The sequence below is a fragment of the Diorhabda sublineata genome, chromosome X (genome assembly GCF_026230105.1).
Source record: "Diorhabda sublineata isolate icDioSubl1.1 chromosome X, icDioSubl1.1, whole genome shotgun sequence".
Classification (NCBI taxonomy): domain Eukaryota; kingdom Metazoa; phylum Arthropoda; class Insecta; order Coleoptera; family Chrysomelidae; genus Diorhabda; species Diorhabda sublineata.
This window is the reverse complement of record NC_079485.1, coordinates 9,506,747-9,529,695: the sequence shown is the minus strand read 5'-3', so window position 1 is coordinate 9,529,695 and position 22,949 is coordinate 9,506,747. Positions and strand designations below refer to the sequence as shown.

General features: G+C 32.3%; 1 protein-coding gene across 1 annotated transcript; it reads right to left on the bottom strand.

Moving 5' to 3' along the window:
* Window positions 1-157: 157 nt before the first annotated feature.
* On the bottom strand, window positions 158-22,876 carry LOC130450833 (voltage-dependent calcium channel subunit alpha-2/delta-4). Its single transcript, XM_056789484.1, has 20 exons — window positions 22,807-22,876; window positions 22,507-22,636; window positions 22,359-22,440; window positions 22,191-22,301; window positions 20,465-20,705; window positions 19,961-20,092; window positions 19,774-19,905; window positions 16,733-16,980; window positions 14,028-14,244; window positions 13,287-13,423; window positions 12,470-12,649; window positions 11,479-11,553; window positions 10,565-10,947; window positions 7,858-8,217; window positions 6,604-6,862; window positions 5,707-5,949; window positions 4,278-4,410; window positions 2,681-2,822; window positions 1,390-1,618; window positions 158-282 (listed from the first exon to the last, which is right to left on the bottom strand). Exons 2-20 carry the CDS (start codon window positions 22,593-22,595, stop codon window positions 193-195), a joined length of 3,483 nt encoding a protein of 1,160 aa, XP_056645462.1. The 5' UTR covers window positions 22,596-22,636; window positions 22,807-22,876; the 3' UTR covers window positions 158-192.
* Between the last annotated feature and the right edge of the window lie 73 nt (window positions 22,877-22,949).

Below are 22,949 nucleotides of genomic sequence, written 5' to 3'. Positions count from 1 at the left end.
TGTAGAAAAAAATATCTTAATAGTTTTTTTTGGTGTAAGGGTGCACTCTTTGTACAACTTGCCTAAAGAATTTGTAAACACTTTCATTCAACTCTATTTTTTAGTAAACCTACCAAAACTTTCCAATTAATTACCATAATGAACAAAAAGTCGCACATTTTAAAATTTAATATTTATTTATTACAATTGAATTTACAGGATTCGAAGAAAAATACTTGACAATAAGGAAATAGCTGATACTTTCATTATTACTCCTCTTCCACAGTCTACTATTTCTTTTTCCTAAAAAATAACGAACAAATAAAATTGGTACAGCTCTTTTTCGACTTCCATATAAATATCCATCGTCACAGAAAACGTGTTTTATAGTACCTTATTACCTCAAAACCTACAATAAATTCGCTAAGCTTTGGTTTTCATTAAATGCCATTACGGAAAGTTCCGATGAAGTAGCACACATTTTTTCAGTGATGGATGCTGGTAATCAGAAATCAATTGCTTCGAGATTTAGAGAACGGTCAGCAACAGCAGCTCGAACACTGTCACCCTGTCACTGTTGAACCTCATATTGCCTAAAAAGAAGCTTGATTCTGTAGTGTTTGACATCGAACTTGAAAATTAATGTGAGTAGCTAGTTTCACCTACAGGTCCACATTCATGTGTTTGAAAATTTACATTGTTCAGCTAATGGAAGTATTTCCAACTACAAAGGAAGTTCAAATATAACAGTTTATTCCACTCAATAATTTAATATGGGGAAGCACCGTGTGACTTACAATTAATTTAGATTCTCTGCTCAGGAGAACTGTTGCACCTACGGGGAAAGCCTTCCAACAATATCAGTGGTACATTGTTACCTCATTGAATGTATAAATAATTCCATGTCATCTTGTTCAACACTATATAGGTAACGTAATAGATATTTTTTCAGTTTTAAACACAGTTTTTCTTATGGTGATATTGGCATAAGAGTTTTTTAATTTTAATTTTGCTCAATACCTCGTTAAATAAAATAAGGTGTTAAGCGAAAGAATTCTTCAAATTAAATATCATTGTTGACCAGTGTTATAATATAATATCTGGTAGGTACATTCTTCTTCTTTTCTTAAAAAAATTCTAGCTGTATGAAGAAATAATCCTCCTCATGCAACAATACAACCCCCTTTGCATCCAATCACTATACTCGATTTTGGTTTTGAAAAGATTTTTCGTATCAAAATTAAGTTGGCTAACTCGTCATCGACAAAATTCTTGCTACCCCATCGGAATTTTCTGTAACGAAACTTAATAAAAAATAAAGCTGTAGTCTCTACACTAACCCACTGATTGGCACTGGCAACCGCAATAATTATTTTTAGCTTAAATATTAATATTTTAATAAAACATTACCAAAGGGTGGTTGTTATAGCATCCAGTTAATCTTCTTCTAGACAGATTGTTGAGGTTCAATTTTTGACATGGAAGTAACGTCGTATTAATGAAATCGTATTCAAAATTGGCTTCTTCTGTTATGCGCCTAGGTTTCGTAGAGTACGATTCCCCTTCACTTTTTGGTATACTAGTATTTATTGCCACAAAAATTAAATTACTTTTTGGTATTCTTTTCACATAATAATTTCTGAAATATTGTTAAGAAATACCTTATAGAAACTAGGAAGATTTTATAAAATCTGATCTGATATACGAGGTCTGATAAAAACAATGTCTGTCGTTAAGCATGGATCTTGTAAACTGCATTAGGTTTTGTTTCAAGTTAAAGCAATATTCTGTCTATGGTTGCTTTAAAAACTGTTTCCAAACAGTATGAACGATTTAAAGGATGAAATGAGTCAGTTAATGACGTCCTTTAGCATTGAAAACAGATGAAAAAGTGGCGTTTAACTATTCGATAGCTTTAAATCTTGAATTGATTCGGACTAAGCATTTTAACGTTGCTTTAACTTTCTTCAATTGGGAGAGCATAATAGGATTAGATTTTCTATCGGCAAATGTGAGCCACATTTAACAAAAGGGAATTAGAACGTAATGGTGTGCAAAGAAAGAGGCCTAATAATAGGCTAACGTATTCATACGTGATACGTCGTATCACAAGTTGTAATTTTTAAATCCTGGAAATCATCCAATCAATCTACGACCACCTTACTCGCCAGATTTAGTACAACAACCGTGCACATAGTAGATATTCCGAATTGGTTCTAGTCACAGATTCGACGTTGGAATAAGTGTATTTCTAGCAAAAGTAGTAGCAGTATTCTTTAAAGGAGCTAGACGCAAATTTTATGTTACCTTCTAACTTTATTCTAAACATAGCAAACGTATTTTTATCATACCTCGTAAAGTGTACAATCAAAATTTTTTGTCATCTGTACAATGCTATTTTGCCACGAGATAAACACAGTACATTACTTACATCAGATACAAATTTAAACATTTTTCTGATGTTTGCCTTCCTTAAATTAATTGTGTTTTATAAAATCTAAAGATTCTCTTTCCAAATTAGTAGGAGTACATTCATTTCAATTGAATTTTGACTGATTGAATATTGAATGACAAAATTACACAACTGATACAATACTTGAAAGTAGCAGAAAACGGTAAAAGTTCTTTGTACTTGTTCGAGGTTTTTATAAAATACCATAAATTATTACAATTATTACTATTGTAATACTACCATATGTACCTTCCTCCTTCGTTGCTAATTTCACCATGAAAATTGCTCAAAAAAATTTCTTGTTGCAATATAACTAAATTCAATTCAGTTTCGCATGCAAAATAACGATCTGCGGTATTATCGAACTGTGGATTCTCGTAGTCTTGAATTTCTACGGAAATAAATGAAGGAAAACAAGGTTATTTAATGTGTTCTTATAAAAAGAAAAAAATATATAGGAAAATGAGCATAAAATAATGTTTATTTATGATGAATTTGAATACTGCTAGACTTGAATCTCTAAAAATCAACAATGTGATTTAGTATAAATATTGCCATTTAATTTTATTGAAAAATTGAAAATATGATCCAAGTTACTAAACGAAAAGACCACTATGACAATCATGGACTACTCAGAAAGTAAGGAAACCAAATTCCTCGTTTCTTTATAATCATCAAATATATTGAGACTTATTATGGCATTATGACATGATTTGAATTATAAGATACTGTCGACTGTGATCTCAGACACTCAACGACGCGCACCAATGGCAAAGTGGTACGTTATTAACCAGTCCTTCATTCTTGAAGAAATCACTGGTGCAAAATGGAGATTACAGACGAGGAAAATCTTATTTTAAGTTATTGATTGCGGTGTTCCGTGTGAGATCGGAAATTGTGATATAAAAGAAAAAAATGTTCACCCTACCGCTCAGACTTTATAGTGGCACCACCTTCAAGAAATACAATCATAATATCAGAGGAGGTGACAAGGTTTGCAAACATTTTCTTGTTTTGTGAGGAATATATGTGCATTTACTCCAAGGACTGTAGAACTGGGATTTGCCAAAACTACTTTTGTAAGGTTCGTTAAAAATATAAGAGTTGAAATATAAAAATGATATTTTTGGGTATAATTCTGAATAGTACAATATTAACTGTGCATCCGTTTAATATTATTTGTGACCCTAGTACGAGTGAATAGCCAACCAAAGCATTTATTATCGCTAATATAATAAAAGGTATTTATTACACAATAAACAAAAGTATTAAGGCGAAGAGAATGACATGTATAATTATATATACACTATTTATCTGTGAAGCTAAAACGGCGTTTGATTATCGAAATAAAAAATTATAGCTTCGGAATGTGAAAAAGTCATATTTAATGAACTTGTGAACAGAACTAAAATGTCAAATGTTTTTCCTGTCAAGAAACGAATATAGAAATTTTCATGATTTCACATATGATAAAAGAAAGCATTAAGATTGAGAATTTATTTCAAATAATGCTGCAGAGACAATAAAGCGTGAAGTTCGCTTGACTTGAAGCTAGAGAACGTATATGCAATTTCTTGTAAAGTCAAAATATTGCATATGATAACTCCATCACATCGTTTGACATTATACCAAGCACTTGCCATTGTATTAATGCTTCCGTTAACCAAAACCATTATCTGCTTTATGTTGCTTCAACTTTTTAGAATTTGAAGTCAACTAAATAAATAACGACACAACAAGAAGTTTAGATTTACTGAGAAATTCGAAAAAGTGCTTTGATGAATGACTAATCTGAATGACATTTGGTTGATTTTTAAAACGAAAGTAATTTATGGGTGAAACATACCATCAGTGTCGTTGGTAGTCAAATCATCAGCATAAACTAATACTTTCTGAAGATCACTGAAATTTATAGCCATTATAGCATATAAAACTTCCCATAAAAACCAATTAAAAATTGATTGAATGTATCCCAAGGGCTGAAATATAATTATGGTTAATTTATAATTCAAGTAGTTCACATCAAATAGCATCAAATACATTTCTAAATTAAATTCACAGTGTCACAGGTTTAAAGGAAAACATTTTTTTATTATAGCAAAATTTGATTGTAAACATAGTAAGAATGAAGCTTGTTGAGGATAAAAATATACCCCAAACCCGTCTGGTCACTTTCTCCTTCTCCCTTGGAAATTAAAAATTAAGCTGACTGTCTCAATAATAGGAATTCTTCGGACCAGAAAAATAGTGGACAGCAATCTTGGTTATATTCGTGACGTCATTGCGTGTCCTAATCACTTCGTTTACATATTGATCTCAAATAGGTATGGATATGTAAAAATAACTTTTAAAATTGTATTTTTCCTTTTTTACGATCAATTTATAATGTTAAATAAGAGAATGATAAGATTAAATAATTTTAAATCATTAAAAATTATTTTTTTATATTCGAGTAGACGATTACACAGATCTCGGTATTTTCGTTAGTATATTATTAAAAAAATCAGCTATCTATTTAATCTCTATGGGAATAATTGCTTATCGGTTGCTTTTTATATTTTTAAATTCCTCTTCGATTAATAATGAAGTTTTTTTATAAACATAATTGTACTCATAAAGCAATGAAACGAAAAAGTTGTATAAAAAGACAGTAACTTGCTTTGATTTCAATTCAAACAATACAAATAGCACTGTAAGAAACACAAGAAACATCAACATAATAAAAAAGTGTGAACTGAAACTGTAAGTAAGCAATATAATTATGACATGTAATGACGTAAAACCCATAACCTCTAAATATGAAACTATGTATAGGTACATCTGAATCAGATAATTCTCATTGGCGGACAGATTAAAAATGATGCGATGTGGAAAAGAACGATCTACGATTACATAGGGCAAAATAAAGATATTGAAAATAGTTCCAAACACTTAAATAACAACCAATTAAATGCTTAATGAAGATTTTTCATAGGAATTATAACTGTGACTCGAATTAAAGAACATCATAAATACATTGGCAACTTAAATTTTAGATAAAGACTTCAATGTAGCCCACTCAACAAACAGTCTATGTCTTTAAAACACTGAAAAAAAGTATGTCATGTTGGGTTCTTCATAAACTCTCTAACAACCGCAATCAGCCAATCGTGTTTAAATATTTAATGCAAAACACTATTCCTCTTGCCATTAGAAATAAAACAATTGTTTCAAGTGGAATAACTATAATTAACATTAACAATGGCTATTCTGGTCCAAAGCAGGTTAATACTTACTGTGATATTATTGGCGGCAGCTGAAGCTGGTTTGTCAGGTTTCTTGCAAAGTGCTTGATAATCGTACATAGCAGCTTCTTTAAATATTCCAACCCTAATCATGGATCCCATAATATCACTTTCACGTTCTCCAAAATATGATCCTGTGAACTCATCATTCTCTGCAACTATAATGTAACCAGAACTGTCCACTATGTAACAGTCTAAGGTATCATTACATCTGCTGCAATGCCAACATTGGTTCTGAAAAAATATCAAACTATATTGTGAGCATATATGCACGATTAAATGTAAATCTTTATTAAATTAGCGAGCTAATCTACTGTTTCTTAATCTTAAAAGATTTCAGTACTAGCAATAATTTAACTTCACTCACACTGACACTATTTAATGCGAGTGAAGCTACACTGATCAGTAGTTTCAGATTAAGTTTGCCTGTTTGCATTCAAGCTCAATAAATTCAAAATACTACCGGTAAAATTACAAAATAAGAGAATCTCAAAACGAGACCTAGAGATAGGATCACCTTTTTTTGAAACATCCTGTATAGGACAAAATATCGATAGGTTAGGCTGGGAAAATTTTTTTCGCCCAATTTTCTTGCGTGACGTCAAAAATACTTTTAATTTACAATCATCTAGTGAGTGATACAGAAACTGGTAAGAATTTGAAGCCAATTTGTGGGTTCCCGAACTTCAGCCCGATAATTTTTTCTTGATAGTAATGTTAAAAATACCATTGTATGGAATGTTCCCATTTTTTGATGTACGACTAATTATATGCATATATTCGAGATAGGTAGATAACAATCTGCATCTATTTTATAAAATATGTTTTGTATATCTATTAATTATAAAATGAACGAGGGAAGGTCAAATGATTTCAGTTAAAACTCACCGATAATTTGCTAGATACTTCATTGAATTTTACTTTCAGCTTCCGTTGGGAAAATTGAAAGCCAACTACTGATCCTGGAGTTTCATGACCATTCTCGGATGGAAATATTGCGAAACTTGCTGTTATTAATACATTCGCATCTTTGGGATCGACATCAAAAGGCACTGAATAAACGAATGAATCGTCATACTGACGCTGAATCACTGCATTTTTGTACCATTTTTCATTTATCGCCAAAGGATGCAGATCTCCAAATGATCTAAAATGAACAAAGTTAAACGAAAGTTGCAACAAGCGCGATTTATTTACTCAAATGTCGTTTTCTAGTTTCTAAAAAATTCTTTTTATAAATATTCGGATTCAAAGCTTTCTGTTATCCTGTCATTATTTTTTGGCAATCTTTCCTCCTCTATCCTCTGTACATACCCATACCAAATCAACTTCTTTTTCTAGATATGTTCTACAACTTTTTATAGGATTTATTTGCTCTTTGAACGTGTCGTTTCTGACCAGATCTAACCTTGACGTTCTATTGGGTTTTCATAAGGCGTACATTTCCGAAGATTATATTTTTTTCTTTAGTTGTTGTTTTATTCTCCACATACTCCTAAGCATTGCATTGTACATGCTCAGGTTTCAGTGTTTTCCTATTTCAGTATTCCATTAACTGATTGTTCTTACTTTGTTTATTTCTATATTATCTGTCCCTTCTTTTATAAAAATAACTCCTAGATAATTATAATTTTCACATCTAGTTACAATTTTCCGTATTCTTCGTATTCCCCTCCGTATATTAAGAGGATTGATATAGGAACGGGTACTGCTGTTTCTGCAGTTCCCTATCATCAGCCATTTGTTTAATGGATGAGTTTACCAGGCTATAGAGAAACTGGTAGAATATCTGCAACACTGACAAGAGGTTAGGTGAGGTTTGAAGGGACAGGGGAACCATCAAGAAGGCAAATTAGTTGTCGAGAGTTCTTGGTATGCCGATACTAGTAGCAAGAGTGTTGCCAATTTTTACGAATTGTATATTGACATAAACGTTGTTGCTGGTGCAAAAGACTTGTCTTGGTTGCTCGCAATACAAGATACTTTTTAGTTGTTGGGTAGGGTGCAGCGGACGTTTCAATATATACACTTATAATAAGCTACAAGCAACATAGCCTCTTTTTAAAAAAAAACTAATTATTATTTGAAGTTAAGATATACCAATATGAACTACACCTTAAAAAATCTTTATATTTTACTTACTTATTTGCTGGTTTAAAATTTTTATCTTCCACTTCATCGAAAATATCATCCCACCTAGTTAAACCACTTTGAGTAGCAACAAATCTGAGTGAAGCATTATACTTTTGAAATAAAGGAAGTTCTCTTGGCTGCAATGTCAGCTTTTCACCAAAACTTTCATGAGTTATTCTTGCATCGAATATCAATCTCTGCACTAAATGCATATCACAATAGTAGGAGTCTCGCTCAAGCTTCGATTCTTCATCTTCATATTGACTTTTCCATTCAAAATCTCCATACATTTTATTTAAAAAGTGCAGTAATTCTTCCTCTGGTGATGAAAATTCGTGACCTTCTAAATAATGGTATTTACAGTATACCCTACAATGAATAGCAATTTCTAATAAAAAGTTCATATTTCAATACTTGTATTCAGTACTCCTTAAAACATCGGTTAACTACGCACTGCGTGTATTGTATTCAGGAAACCACTAGATAAACTATAGAGCTTTTTAGAAACTATGATTGAGTTAACTCGATCATGATGTAAATATTCGGATAGTAATCAGATATTGTTTTCTGAACTTCACAAGTTATTTAGTCTCCTTATGTTGTTATCTATGACCAATAATAGTTATCAAACTAATTAATGAACACAAAAAAACTATACTAAAGTAAAGAAAATGAACAATTTTTGTAGTTTGAATTAAAAATTTTAAACCACAGAAAATAGAACGTGAAGTTAAGAAATCCGTTCTGGGTTATTATCCGAAATCATCTGAGAGATGATCTATCTGATCCGGGATCAGTCGAGCACATCTAACATAAGTGACGCTATATATTTGGAGATGCAAGAATATTACCAGTCCTTTTAGGAAAATTATTTTATTTATTTCATCGTGAAACGTCCACCACTTAAATGTTTTTTTTTAGTTTAAAGGATAAACATAAAACGCACATAGTCTAATCGAGGGAATAGGTTGGTCGTTGAATAACTGTTACATATTTTCGCGTGAAAATCCAACAATCTGTCTTCACTTCACAAAATGTATTTTATTTTCAAAAAAAAAACATCATGAAAATTACGTTAGATCTATCCCACAAATAGGTTTGTACAACGTTGTTATATCTTAAATAGCTGCTTTCTGCATAGGAGGTAATTCCATTGTTAAACTGACGCAGAAAATACTTAGTACAAACCAAATTTGATTCCAAGAATGCTGATTCTTTTCTTAATTGAATTTTGGTGCAAATGATCATCTGACAGATGATCTATCTGATCCGGGATCAGTCAAGCACATCTAACATAAGTGACGCTATATATTTGGAGATGCAAGAATATTACCAGTCCTTTTAGGAAAATTATTTTATTTATTCCATCGTGAAACGTCCACCACTTAAATGTTTTTTTTTTAGTTTAAAGAATAAACATAAAACGCACATAGTCTAATCGAGGGAATATGTTGGTCGTTGAATAACTGTTACATATTTTCGCGTGAAAATCCAACTGTCTACTAGGAGGTTTGCGATAATACATTATCGTGATGCAACTTAACCCGCGAATATTAAATGACACAAATACTGTAGGTAAATTTCTGTGGTGTAACAGTTTGCTGTAACTGTACGACGCTTAACTATTTCAGTAATCCTGTCTTACATGAAAACACTGCGTTTATAGCTTTTTTGACAGACTTTTGCTTCTGTGCCACTGTTGGTGTTACTGATCACACACAACTTGCCTATTATTTAACCTCTATAATGTTTCCGCGTAATTCTTATTCGCTCTGTCTTTTGGAAAAACGTTAAGCGTATGTGATACCTTACAAGTAACAATTTTTTCTAAATAAAGATGATCAGGTAAAATTTTATTTACTGTCGCGAATCCAACACCAAGAGTTACCTTAATCCCTTAATGGATCTTCTTCTATCATACGTTTCGTTCTCTCAATGTTTCCAAGATTAACTAAAGAACAGAGTCTACCAGAAACTGCCTCATTGCCGAGCGATATTCCTCCATTTTAAACTTCGCTATACCAACGAAACATATATGCTCGTAAAAGACTTCCATCACCAAATGCTCACAGCAACCTTTCAAGACCTTGTAGTTCATTTAAACCCTCCTTGAAATTATAGGAGATCAAAGCACATAAATGTTTTCTTGAGAAATTATATAGAGTAATCCTCGTAAACATTGTGCTGATTAAAATTTCCATATTCCGATAAATTGTTCAGAAACAATTGTACCAATGTTTTTATAGAATTTTTTTGCAATTGGAACATCTTAGGCGCTGTATTTTATTTGCACCAAGTTTAAGGAGCATTTTAGAATGTATTTAACTAAATTCTTGTGATTGTGTAAACCTATCCAGCCTTTAAACTATATTTTAAGTGTACAAATAGCACACCTTTCTTTCTTCCAACCATGACCACAAGAATCTCAATCAACAATCTGTCTTCACTTCACAAAATGTATTTTATTTTCAAAAAAAAACATCATGAAAATTACGTTAGATCTATCCCACAAATAGGTTTGTACAACGTTGTTATATCTTAAATAGCTGCTTTCTGCATAGGAGGTAATTCCAATGTTAAACTGACGCAGAAAATACTTAGTACAAACCAAATTTGATTCCAAGAATGCTGATTCTTTTCTTAATTGAATTTTGGTGCAAATGACAATAAATGTAAAAAACCGTTAAAAAAATTTTTGAGATAAATATGTACTCACCATTTTCGATTCACTTTCCATTTACCAGTGAAAAATGAAGTTAAATTTTCGCCAGTATGTTTATTCCTCATAATTTGATCTCCCACATCTAGAGAATACATTCCATATCCATGAGGCAATGCTATGCCTAAAGTGAATGGTGTTTTTTCTATAGGACTGAAATAGTAGTCATATTTTGCTTGAAAGACTCTCCTCATATTATCATAATGATACCTCAACGTTATATTGGATATACTACCATTTTTACCGTCAACCAAATACTGTCTCAATTGTAGAACGCTATCTGTAATTTTTCTAGGTGGGGGGTGTTCATTATCATCCACATGGTGTTCTACTTGCGTTAAGTCTACACTATTGTAGTTGAATTTCAATATCCCTGCATACTTTTAATATTATGATTTTATAAAACAGTGCAACTAATACTACTATATATACAAAATACGGTTTATATATATATATATATATATATATATATATATATATATATATATATATATATATATATATATATATATATATATATATAATAAAATAGTTAACCAACAAACTAATCACTAAGTGTAAAGAACGAAATCACGAAATCTCCACAAAAAAACATTCTCGGAGAGTCAAATAAACTTTTTTATTTCTGCCTTGATCAAAATTTTACGTGATAATGTGAAAAATTAGAAACTTTATAAAACCCAAGATTTAATTTTTTAGTAATTTTATCGCAAATAATAGAATCATTTTTTCAATGGATCGAGATCATCTCTAATGTCTGATTAGCTTGCAAGGTTGTATTTAGAATACTGTTTACTCGATAGATTCAACAAAACGTTTAATACTAGCTAACAAAATATAGCTAATAATATAAATAAGATAAGGACTGGGTAATATAATAAATAACTAAGAGTACTATTGATTCATCTTACCATAGGTCTTAAATCAGGATGCATAAGAAGGTAACCATTATTGCTCACAATAAAGGCATATCCATTGACCCCTATCTGTCAAAAATTAGGAAATATGTTAAAACATTTTTAAATCTTCAACTTAATAAAGAAATTTATTAAAAAGCTCACTTTCCAATGTCGTCAACTATTGTGTACATGCACAAATGGTAACAAAGAAAAATTAGAGACTAGAGGAAAGCCGCTCGAACTTGGTGTCGCTTTTGGTAAATTGTTAAATTTGCGTTGGTAACACGCGGCATAAGTGCTGTCAATGATAAGACCTACCGCAAACAATACATAACGCTCCTCTCCGACATTCGAGCAGCTATAAAAGCGATTTTTCACAAATCATTAAGTCTAAGTTGATCATGGAGTGTCTAGAAGGACTAAATGAAATAGACAAGGAAAATAATGTTATCCCAATCTGAGTACACCTAGAGGTATACACGGAAACGAAAAAAAAATAATCTATTAAAAAGAAAGACCAAATACCTTCATAGGACCAGAACCAGGAAGAAACCACTTAAATTCAAAACTGACGAATACAGAAAACCGTATCCGAGCACTTAAATCAACAGTAGAGTAGATGGTGAAATATCGGAAAACATCATCGCACTGTTTCAAATAATAGCACTCATCAATGCTCTGGAACATGTCCACCATGTTTCTAGCAAAGGAGGATACAGTAAATTTTTTAGAAACAGAAACCCGTTATATCTCAATCAGACAGTCTATGTCAACGACTGAATTCAAATACACATAATCAGATAGAGTTGTTGTGATCTTAGACTAGTGATTATTCCTTAATATTTGGCAAAGAAAGAACTAGATATAGTAGGTAGGATTAACTGACGATACGAGTATAACCTGAATGAATAGTGATCGACTTGTGAAACGCTAAATCACAAACATACATCGGTACGACACTCAATTTTGTTTATTAATTGAATAACAACAATCTAAACCTTACCTTATAAGGTACCGTGATTCTCTCAAACTCATCAATTGGTACATCTGTAGCTGCTACACCTAATAGATATGCTGTTGTGGTATCGTTCATTTTATTAATTCTTGTATCGTAGCATGGTATCGCTACTGATGTTAATAGCCTATAAGGTTCTTCCACAGTGTTGTCTTTTTTATCGTCATACTAAAACAATTATTTCCCGCTTATATAATACAGTGCTACCAAAAATTGAAAATGAAAGGTTGAATATTAAAAGAAACTGAATATAAGCGGTTGTAAATTTCAAGAACAATTTTTGATGAAACAGGACAAGAGACACTCCTTTTAAATAGTCACTACACAATGGAAAATCATTGTTTAACTAATACGAGCTTAATTTACTTCATAACAATAAAACCTCCTTTTGAAAAAATGTTCGTATTTTTTTAAATATTTCTAAGGTAATAGTCCTATATTGTATTACAATGTGTTTTTAAAAACCATTTCTAATTAATTCTAATTAAAATTATTTTCGCTTATAACACAGAAAAATTACAAATGTGTAGGGCCACATCATCAAGTTGGACATGTTGCAAAATAACGCGAATGAATTCGTAGTGTACCACCATGTATCATTAATAAAACGCAGAAGAGGTTTCCTCTTATTCTGGAATAGCAGTTATGTTTCCAGAGTATTTTAAGGCAGCATTATAAATTCAATTAAAATTACCATCATAAATTCAAAATCCAATAATATTTGGATTGTAGAGATTACTAAAAGTGTCCACAGCCAGTCAATCATCTCATGAAAACTTATTGATAATTACTTTTTTCTACTTACAGTTACATCTGCATATGCATGTGTCCAAGACACAGGGTGATCTTCTGCTTGTAACACCATTGGTCTGGCAATAACACTAACATATTGTAGAACAGAAACAGTCACTTGTTCTAAGCTACGAACTGGTGTATAATAACCTTAAAAATAAGACTCATTTCAATTTGCAATACACGACAGCAAGTAAGAGCAGAATCAGTTGAATAATTGTTCATCCAAAACGTTAGTACAGTTAGTAGGATTCTAATACAGTTTAATGGCCTGTAGTTCAATGAATGGATAGTTATCCAAATGGAGAAGTAGTAGCAGAATATCTTAAAATTTGGGCTCATAAGAATATTTACAATAAAAAGTGGTGGAAGAGGATGTAGAAAAACAGAAAAAATTTAGATTGGTAATATAAATTAGATAATTGGAAATACGAAGGCGTAAAAAGAAAAGAATATGACAACCCAAAAAATATGAGGAGGATTTACACATGAAGAATTCAATAGTTTGTTGATAATACAATATTTCCAAAGTATCATTGGTACCTTACTGTCTAAATAAACCTCAAGAGAAGACTAGTTCTTTGGTAAGCTACTGGTAAATTTGATCAAATTGCTAATTCAACTCAGAATATATAATTTTTTTTTAAATAACTCCTCCTGTAATTTTTTATATAATAAAATATTATTCAAATATAGTACTTTTGACCATATTTTTACATAATTCAATCACATTATCAGATATCATTGTTCTCACCTCTATTTTCACAGCACGTGTCTTTCATTTCTTGAGGATTTGTTACTTCCATTCCAACTAGATAACCAAAAATTCTTACCGGTATATTTGAACCATTGTTTAAATGATTGTATTTTGTCACTATATCAGTAATGTCTTCATTTATTCCATCAGTTATAATCATGATTGCTTGATTACAATTACTGTTTTCATCAACGCAATTTCTTTTTTCGCGATACTGAAAAAGAAAGATATAATGTATTATATCAAGAGTGCTTATATTAAGCTCAAAACATAAAATCTTTAATAATTGTATTAGTTTGGGGACTATTAATTTTAAGACAAACAATAGAAGATCAATTGAGCTCAATATACTTTTGCATGCGTTTGAACCAATTGTCGAAGCATTGTTTCCATTTCGATTGAGGTACCTCAAAAACATGTGGTTTGAAAGCATCAACCGCTTCTTCAGGTTCAGAGAAACGTATACCTCACAATTTATTTCTGATCTTCGGGAATAAGAAGACATCAATGTGTTCCAAACAATGCGGACCACCCATCAATTCGATATTTTAACTGTTCAAAAACGTTTTTGTTTGAACTGATGTGTTAGAGCTCGCATTGTCGTGGTGAAGAATGATTCGTCTTCAGCGAGTGGTTTTCCTGATTTTTTCGAGCACTTCTGGGAAGCAAATGCTGGTGAACCATACAGAAATCAGAAAAAACCATTATTAGAAAAAATAGGCAAACATTTACTTCCAAGTGCTGCATGCGCGAACAACTTTTGTTTGATTTGGCTCGTCTTAAAGACCCATACAGTCGATTTTTGTTTAGTTTTCTGATTCAAATGCATAGATCCGTGATTCGCCGCCTGACACGATCTTATAGACGTCTTTGAAGCACCGCGATTGAATTTTTTCATCATTTCTTTGCCCCAATAGACACGAGCTTTTTTTAAGCGGTATACAACTCTAACAAATATTTTTGACAGCCAAATGTTTAGTGAATATTAAATATACGCGAGTGAAAATAATGCCCAAATATGCCTCAATTTCGCGATATGTCACCTGACGATCTTAAAATATCAGTTTACGCACAGCGTCGATGTTTTCTAGCACAATAACTGATTTTGGACGACCTACACGAAATTCATCCTGAAGCGAAATGCGACCACAATTGAATTCGGCACAACTGAAACCAGCACTCGAGATGGTGCTTCATCACCGAAAGTCGAAGTGAGTTGGTCGGCACACTGCTCTTGGTTTAATCTACGTCAAAAGTAATAAAAGTTATAGAAATCATCACATGAAAATGTTCCATTTTTTGACTAAGATGAATGTATCAAGTATCTGTAAACATCTCAAATGCCACTCGTATGACAACACGTTCCAAGTATGTTCACAATTAAAAATGTTAAACTTTATGATGGCAATGTCAGATTTGATATATTCCCATCAGTGTTGCCATATCTCAAAACTTAAGTAGCAACCCTTGTACTTAAATCATTAGTTGGATCAATTTGAAATAATTTGGTAATTTACAATGTAACAAAGAAATTTTATCAATCAGCACATCGTAGCTAGACTAAAGAATATCCAATGATATCGTAAATAACAAGGCTGAATTAGCAAATGGATGCGCGTTATCTCAAATTTTTAATTTCGATCCAAACCATCTACTTCACTACATATCCTTTTAGTTCGAACAATAATTTTTTTAAATACAAGTATTTTAACCAAAGTTCCGTTATCAACCATTTTTTTTGCTATGAGATATCGAGAAATTGTGAAGTGTGACTATCAGACAAATAGTTGAAGATAGTCTATTTGCAGTCATAACCCAATATAATTAAGATAAAAAAATTGTTCCAAAGATTAGTATTAATGGATCCATCGCTGTGGTGTAGAGACCAAAATGCAGAGTAAGGAGTGAGCATCGAGATTCATCACCGCCGAAGCAATGGAAGATGCAACCTCCAGCAATGAAGGTATAATGTTATCGTATTTTGGGATGCTTAAGGTGTAATTTTAGTAGATATGTGATAACATCAAGATAACGCATCTAATCACAGTTATTGCAACAACCGTAATTTCTCAGACTGACTCTAAATTACTTAAGTATCCTTCATATCCGCCATATTTGGTTCGCTCCCTTTCCAAAACTTTCATGGTAAACAATTTGATTCGTATTATGAAGTAATATGTGCGGTAAATCAGTGGTTCCCAGACGTTGAACAAATATTTCTTCCAAGAAATTAGAAATGCTATAACATCTTGAAAAATAACATTGATAGGATATATCACAAAGTTTATTGTAATAAGTTAAAATAAATCTTGCTATCACAATTGCGAAGTAAATTAGAGTTATTCTTGAAAAACAAGTTTGACACAAAATGGTCCACATTGCTTGTATATTGCAAAACAAATTTGCCCAGGTGACTGAGCAGAGGCAATGACGTGAAGAAAAACAGGTAATGATGCCTATACACAGCAGGAAGAAGAAGAAGAAATTTTTTATTTAGATGCAATACATTATTATGTAAATATATTTAATCACACAAACTGTAATTTCTAACAACCACACATACGAGTAAATGCTATATCTGACCTTAACTCGTTAAACTCCACAAAATCAATAAATAATGGCACATATCCCAAGATCATTGAAATAACTTGATTTAAATTACACATTTTCAAATTGTTTTCAGAAATAATAAACAAACTTACTAATGCCAGTAACTGAAAAGCAGCTTCTAAAGCTTGAGTAACTTGAGTCTTTCCTTCAGGTTGTAGTTTCTCCACAGCTGATTTAAATACACGTATATTTTCTTCTGTAGCTTGAACTAACATGTTCTCAAAACAGGGAATCGTATAATTTGTTGTTAGAGTATAATTCAATATATTGACATAGTCATTGTTTGACAGCGTATCCAAAATAGTGAATGCTGTTAAGGAACCGATGTGGTGAGGCATACCTTAAATAAATATTATATTTCTAATTATTATGAAACAGTTGATTCATATCGATTTATTGGTAAAGGGTGTTATCTTAACGATTAGGTGCAAAAGATTCTAATCTTTTGATGTGATGTATTTTAATATTTGGTTGAAATAAAGTGCAGCAATCTCACGATCAATGCACCTCATAAATGAATAATCTAATTTGAATGTGGTAAGTAACTCACAATTTGAAAAAAGAAATACGATGGAATATATTTTTATATAGAATGAGTTACTGCCATAGGCACTCTTTGAAGGTGAAAAGCTAGATCTGTCACCATGTACAATAACTATTAGGGAGGCATCCTCAAGTGTAGAGAAGGGGAGTATCAAAGTGTGACATGGGATATGTGGGATCGTCCGCTTTGTAGTTCACGTAAAAGTCTAAATTATTACACTCGAGTAGTTCGAGGTGCCTGCCGTGTGGAGATGCCTGTGGATATTGATCTTGAACTTCTGTAAGGAGTAGTGTTCGGGAAAGACGTGCCTTGATAGCTGATTCCATAGCTTTGCACTTCTCCAAACGAAGGAGTTGCGATAAATTGAAGTTCTGACTGTCTGCAGCTGAACACTGTATTCATAAGCCACGTCTACCTGGTGAGTAAGTTTTGCAAAAACTGCTCTAGGTGAGATTATGTTGGACAACTTGAAAGAGCATCTGCCGTGGTAGTATCGGTAAAACAGAGGCAGGTCAGCAACCCTTCTTCGATACTCTAAACTGTAAGTTTCTGACTAGCTCTGGTTCACCTACTTATAAATCGAATTGCTCACTTCTGTTTTAAGCTGAGCATCCTCAGGGTATGCTTGGGAGTCGAGCTCCAGATGTGGGAGCAATACTCCAAAGATGGACGAATCTGAGCTTTATAAATTAGAAGCAATTGCTGGGTATATAGCTTTTTGGTTTTAAATATGGTTCCAATTTTTTGTGAAGCTGCCTAGCTAATTCTGCTACATTAAGATTGTTTCCAATTTAGAATTTAGAATTTTATTAGATGGATTGATGGTGGTGATTTGTTGTTACCTACGAATTTGGGTGATACGCAAGTTATTTGGGGAGGCTGATTTAAATAACAATAGTGTACTATCGTCAGCGAAGCTATAGAGCAGGTTTATAATTTTATGGAGTAGATCGTTGATGTATAGAAAAAAGAGAGTAGGTGACAAAATGCATATCTGGAGAATACCAGCGGTGACCTCAAACTTTTCTGCGGTGTGTTCATCAATAGCGACCTGGATAGATCGGTCTTTGAGAAAGCTGTTGAGCCAGCTGATAAGTGAAGACGACAAACCATATGATTTATTTAGAAGGTTGGCATGCCAGACCCTGTCAAAAGCTTTCGATATATCCAGTGCGATTGCTCTGGATTCCCCATATTTCTCTATAGCTTCAGTCCATACGTTGGTGACATAAGCCAGAAGATCCCCGGTCTATGTTTACGAAAACCCGTATTGATGATCGCTGATGATGTTAGCAGTCCCAAAATATCTGATTATTTGTTGGTTAACGACAACATTATCTTGGCAATGGTTGGAACTGAAGCAATCAGATGGAGGTTTCTGAGAACCGCCTTTTTTACCTATTTTCGGTATGGGGTGAACTCAAGCAAGATTCCAATTTATAAGAAGGAGATCTCTTTTATTTGAAAGAGAAAACAGATTGCAAGGCGGTATTGCATTTGGGCCAGTGGCTTTATTGATGTCCAAGTCCTTGATCCTTTTAATGCAGTTTTTATCAAACCATGAATTATTGTCTGCGAAGCCCTTGAAGGAGAAACGAATATAGACTTCCATACCTACCAAGATAACTTCCGAAATCACGGAAACATGAAGAGAAAATCCTTCAGAAGCTCCCATTTGGCCGATTTATAATGCCAAACTTTACTTGGTATAGGTAGATCCTGAGTTGGGATTCTAGTTCACACTTTGCTATAATTAATTTATAATCTGATGTTCCGACTGGTGGGTATACGGTCGCGTTGTAGAGATCAGGGTCTGTTCTTAGAAACAGGTCTAAGAGGCTAGCAAAGTCACCGTCTCAATCGGAGACTCTCCTTGATACATAGATAAGTGGGGTCAGTCCGTGACTGTTGGCAAAATCTTTAGCTTGGCGCCCCTCATCGTCAGTGCTGTTAGAACATTCAACCAGCTGACGTGGTGAACATTAAAGACCCCAGCGATAACAATATCTGCGTTTGAATGGTTTGACAGCGGGTAATGGATTTTATAGGCAAGGTTTGAAAATAACTGCCTGTCGCGATTATCATTAGAAGGAGGTCTGTATAGGAAGCAAAAATTTTTTTATTCTTTAAGTCGTTGTTTTAAACCACATAACATCAAAATCTGATGATTCTCTTCACGGTGGCAATATATGTCGTCCCTAACGAGAGCGGCGAGTCCAAAGTTATGGAGTTATCCATCCCACTTTGATTTACGATAATAACACTCTGAACTAAATGGAATGGTAAAGATCGTGTTTAGTCGTGCTTCTTTTTTATTGTGTCAAAGTATGCAATTAGGACTGACAATTCTCGGAATCAAATCTTAGATTTACATGATCAGATAATAACTTTATCTTGTGATCCCTCAAAAGAGCACTAATAAAAATTATGTATTCAGTACTATGCATAATATTTATGAACCTAAGATATGAAGTACAAAGACTAAAAATATTAAATATTAAATAAAAGTTTATTATGACTGGTACTAGATCTAAAATGTACTTGAAACTAATTTTAATAATAATAAGTTATTAATGATATTTTACATACCTCTCATTGATCCTGAGTTATCTATTAAAATAACAATATCTTTTGTACATGTGGCGGCCTCTATAAACCATGTTCGAATTCTACAGTCAAACGTCAGTATTTCCTTACTTTTATTATCTTCCCATTTTTGTGCTAAAATGAAGTTGAATTAAGCATCGATACAAAAAAAAAGAAATATTTAATTCACCTGGATAGTGCCTCATAATTCCCATCATGCTTCCAAAATATTGCCATGACAATGCAGGATCGATGAAGTAGTTGTTTCTGAAAACTACGTCCAATTTTTCTGACCACTGTATAGTGTATGATACATTTGGATCTGGAAAAATAATAAGATTAATAGACCAATTATTGGCATATTAAATAAAATATGTCTGATTCAAATAACTATGTGGATATTTCAACTTTTGTTTCGCATTTAGGTAGAAGATGGCGAGCCTCAATTGTTTCAATTTAGTGCTGATTGTACGCCACGGGTGATACAATAGCGATGGATGCTCTGGACATCCAGGAAACCTACATTTTTTAAAGTATGCAGAAATTTAGTTTCTCAAAACATGGAGGATAATTTATAAGCCTTCTGTCAAGTCATATTTATTTTTACTCCACAGGGACATCCTCATTAGTTTCACTATTTACATCGACGACATTCCAACTTCCGAGCAAAATTTAATGAGGTTTGATATCTTACCTCTATCATACACATACATTGGAACATGGACTGAGCTGTAATCCGTATTTACGGGAACATTGTAAAAGTGAGTATCGTTGTCTAGTGTCATGGATTTATACAAATACTTGTTTTTTAAGAAAATTGGAAATTGGGCCTTAAATGATTCGTTCCTTATTGGAGAATATCTTGAGCTATAATAGGTAAAATTTTCTTTTGGCTCAAACGATTCTGCAGTTTTCTCGGCCATTTCTTGAATTTTCTGAAATGAAATAAAATTTATTTCAAATAAAAAAAATGTTGGGAGTTACGTGAAAGAAAATTCCGGAACCTTCTAAAAATTAAAAACGCATAAGAATCACATTACATAAACAAATTTCAGCATTTATTTTATTATAAATAGGATTGTGGTAAATAATAAATTAATGAAATATAGTTAATTCTGTTCTTTCAACTTTGTAAAAATATTTTAATTTTGAGTTTAATAAGTTTTTAAAAATAAATTTTCGGGCATCGAAAACATAACTTGGGTAAGAGTATAATAAGCCACCCCACGACAATCATCATGAAACTCTATACTTAGACTATTGATGATACGAGAAATCGATTTATCATATCTATTTTACGCGGAAACATTTACTTCTGGAGATACCGGAAGTGGAAATTATCTCAGAAAGGTTAACAGATATCGAACCATGGATAACTTTGTTCGATAGATCTTATCAAGATCTATCTGTGTGTGAAAAGTCATAATGATTGACGCATGCGCAGAAGAGTTTCTATGAAAAAAGTAAGTAAATGCATCATTATTATCGAAAAGCCTAACCTAACCTTACAGAAATTACAAAAATTTCATTTTATCGATTGATGTTTCATAAAAATAATGCATTTGCATAATTTGAAAGAAATATCTATGGAAAAAATAAGTTTGATTTAAATTTATTTATATAAGTCCTCTGGAGTGTTCTACTCTCTGTGAACATGGAAATTGAAGATAGGAAAGCCTAAAATTTTTTAGTAAACCTAAAGTGACATGAATGCACTCTAATGTCACATTTAAAAACTAATTTCTTCCAATGAGATATCTGCTAATGCGGCATAATCCGACATTGAGTCGCGCAATGCTATCGTAATTGGAAAATTACTTATGCTTAGCTCATCGATTCATGCAATATAATATAACTTTATGGGCTCCCACCATTTTTATTGTAACCAAGTTACACTTCTAGTTAGATATCCAATTATCCTGATATCGGACAAATCAACTGATTGATTGGAACAAATTTCTAAATCTAAATTATTCATATTCTGCGGTAAATATAATCTTCTTGTTGGTTAATCATCTTCATTTATTTACTATATTATTAATGTCGGAGAATCGATACTTTGATAGCAACATAAAAGAGTTAGTTTTGCATAGTGGCAACCATGATGCAATGACATGAGCCTTCCATAATGTCAAACAACGTGCAAGATTTATTCATTTGGCATATTCTGACATTGACGAGGAATTGAATTGCTTTATGTGAATCGACCTAATAGATATACGCTTCAAATACAGACATGACAATGTTTATTAGCTATGATTACCAGTTTTTTTATTATTTTGTACTATACTTTTACTGGACGGCAACATTAAATATCAACATGAAAGTTTGTTGCTTTTTGAAAAAATCATAAAAAATATAAAACTTCGATGCATTCGAGTACAACAATACAGAAATTTAACAACCAACACATCACCTACCTTTATGGCTCGTATTTTTCTATTGATCATAATTGACATATTGGCGTTTATTTCAGACATCAATGCAACCGGATCTTTCTTTTGTACTTTAGCATTTAAAAATGTATATTTCTGCAATAAAATAGTTTTGGTTGAATTTTTTAAAAATGTTCAGTTGATAACACTTACTTTCTCAATTTCAGAATATCGTGTTATTGCACGTCCTAAGTTCCACAAATCTCTACCAATCGCATTAGCCCATTGATATACCCTACAAAAATAAGAAACAGTACTTACTACTTACTATTAACTGACAATAACCATTGTTTAAACTTACTCTTCTCCTTGCAATGATCCAGTAATGACATTTTGACCAATAAATATCGATAAAACAGTTAATAAAGGGAACACAATTTTGTAAAACATAATTATTGTTCGAAAGTTTCCGTCATTTCTTTCTGGCAATGCTAAAAGTATTTTTGGTTCTTATAACACATTAAAAATACCAAAGTTATTTTTGGAAACAGAACAGTTCACTAACCAAAGTTTATTTAGAGTAAATTATTACAGATTGTGTGTAAAAAATTAATTTTCCCGATAATTAGTTATAACAAAATGTTCAGAAATGCATACATACATCATATTAAACATTGAAAATGTTTATAAAATAATCTTGGCGTGTGTGATATACCCCTATGATGTTAGCAACCGAACATACAAATTAAAAATAGAGCAGTTACTTATTTCGTTTTAAACAGGTGTGACCCAATGAGGGTAAAT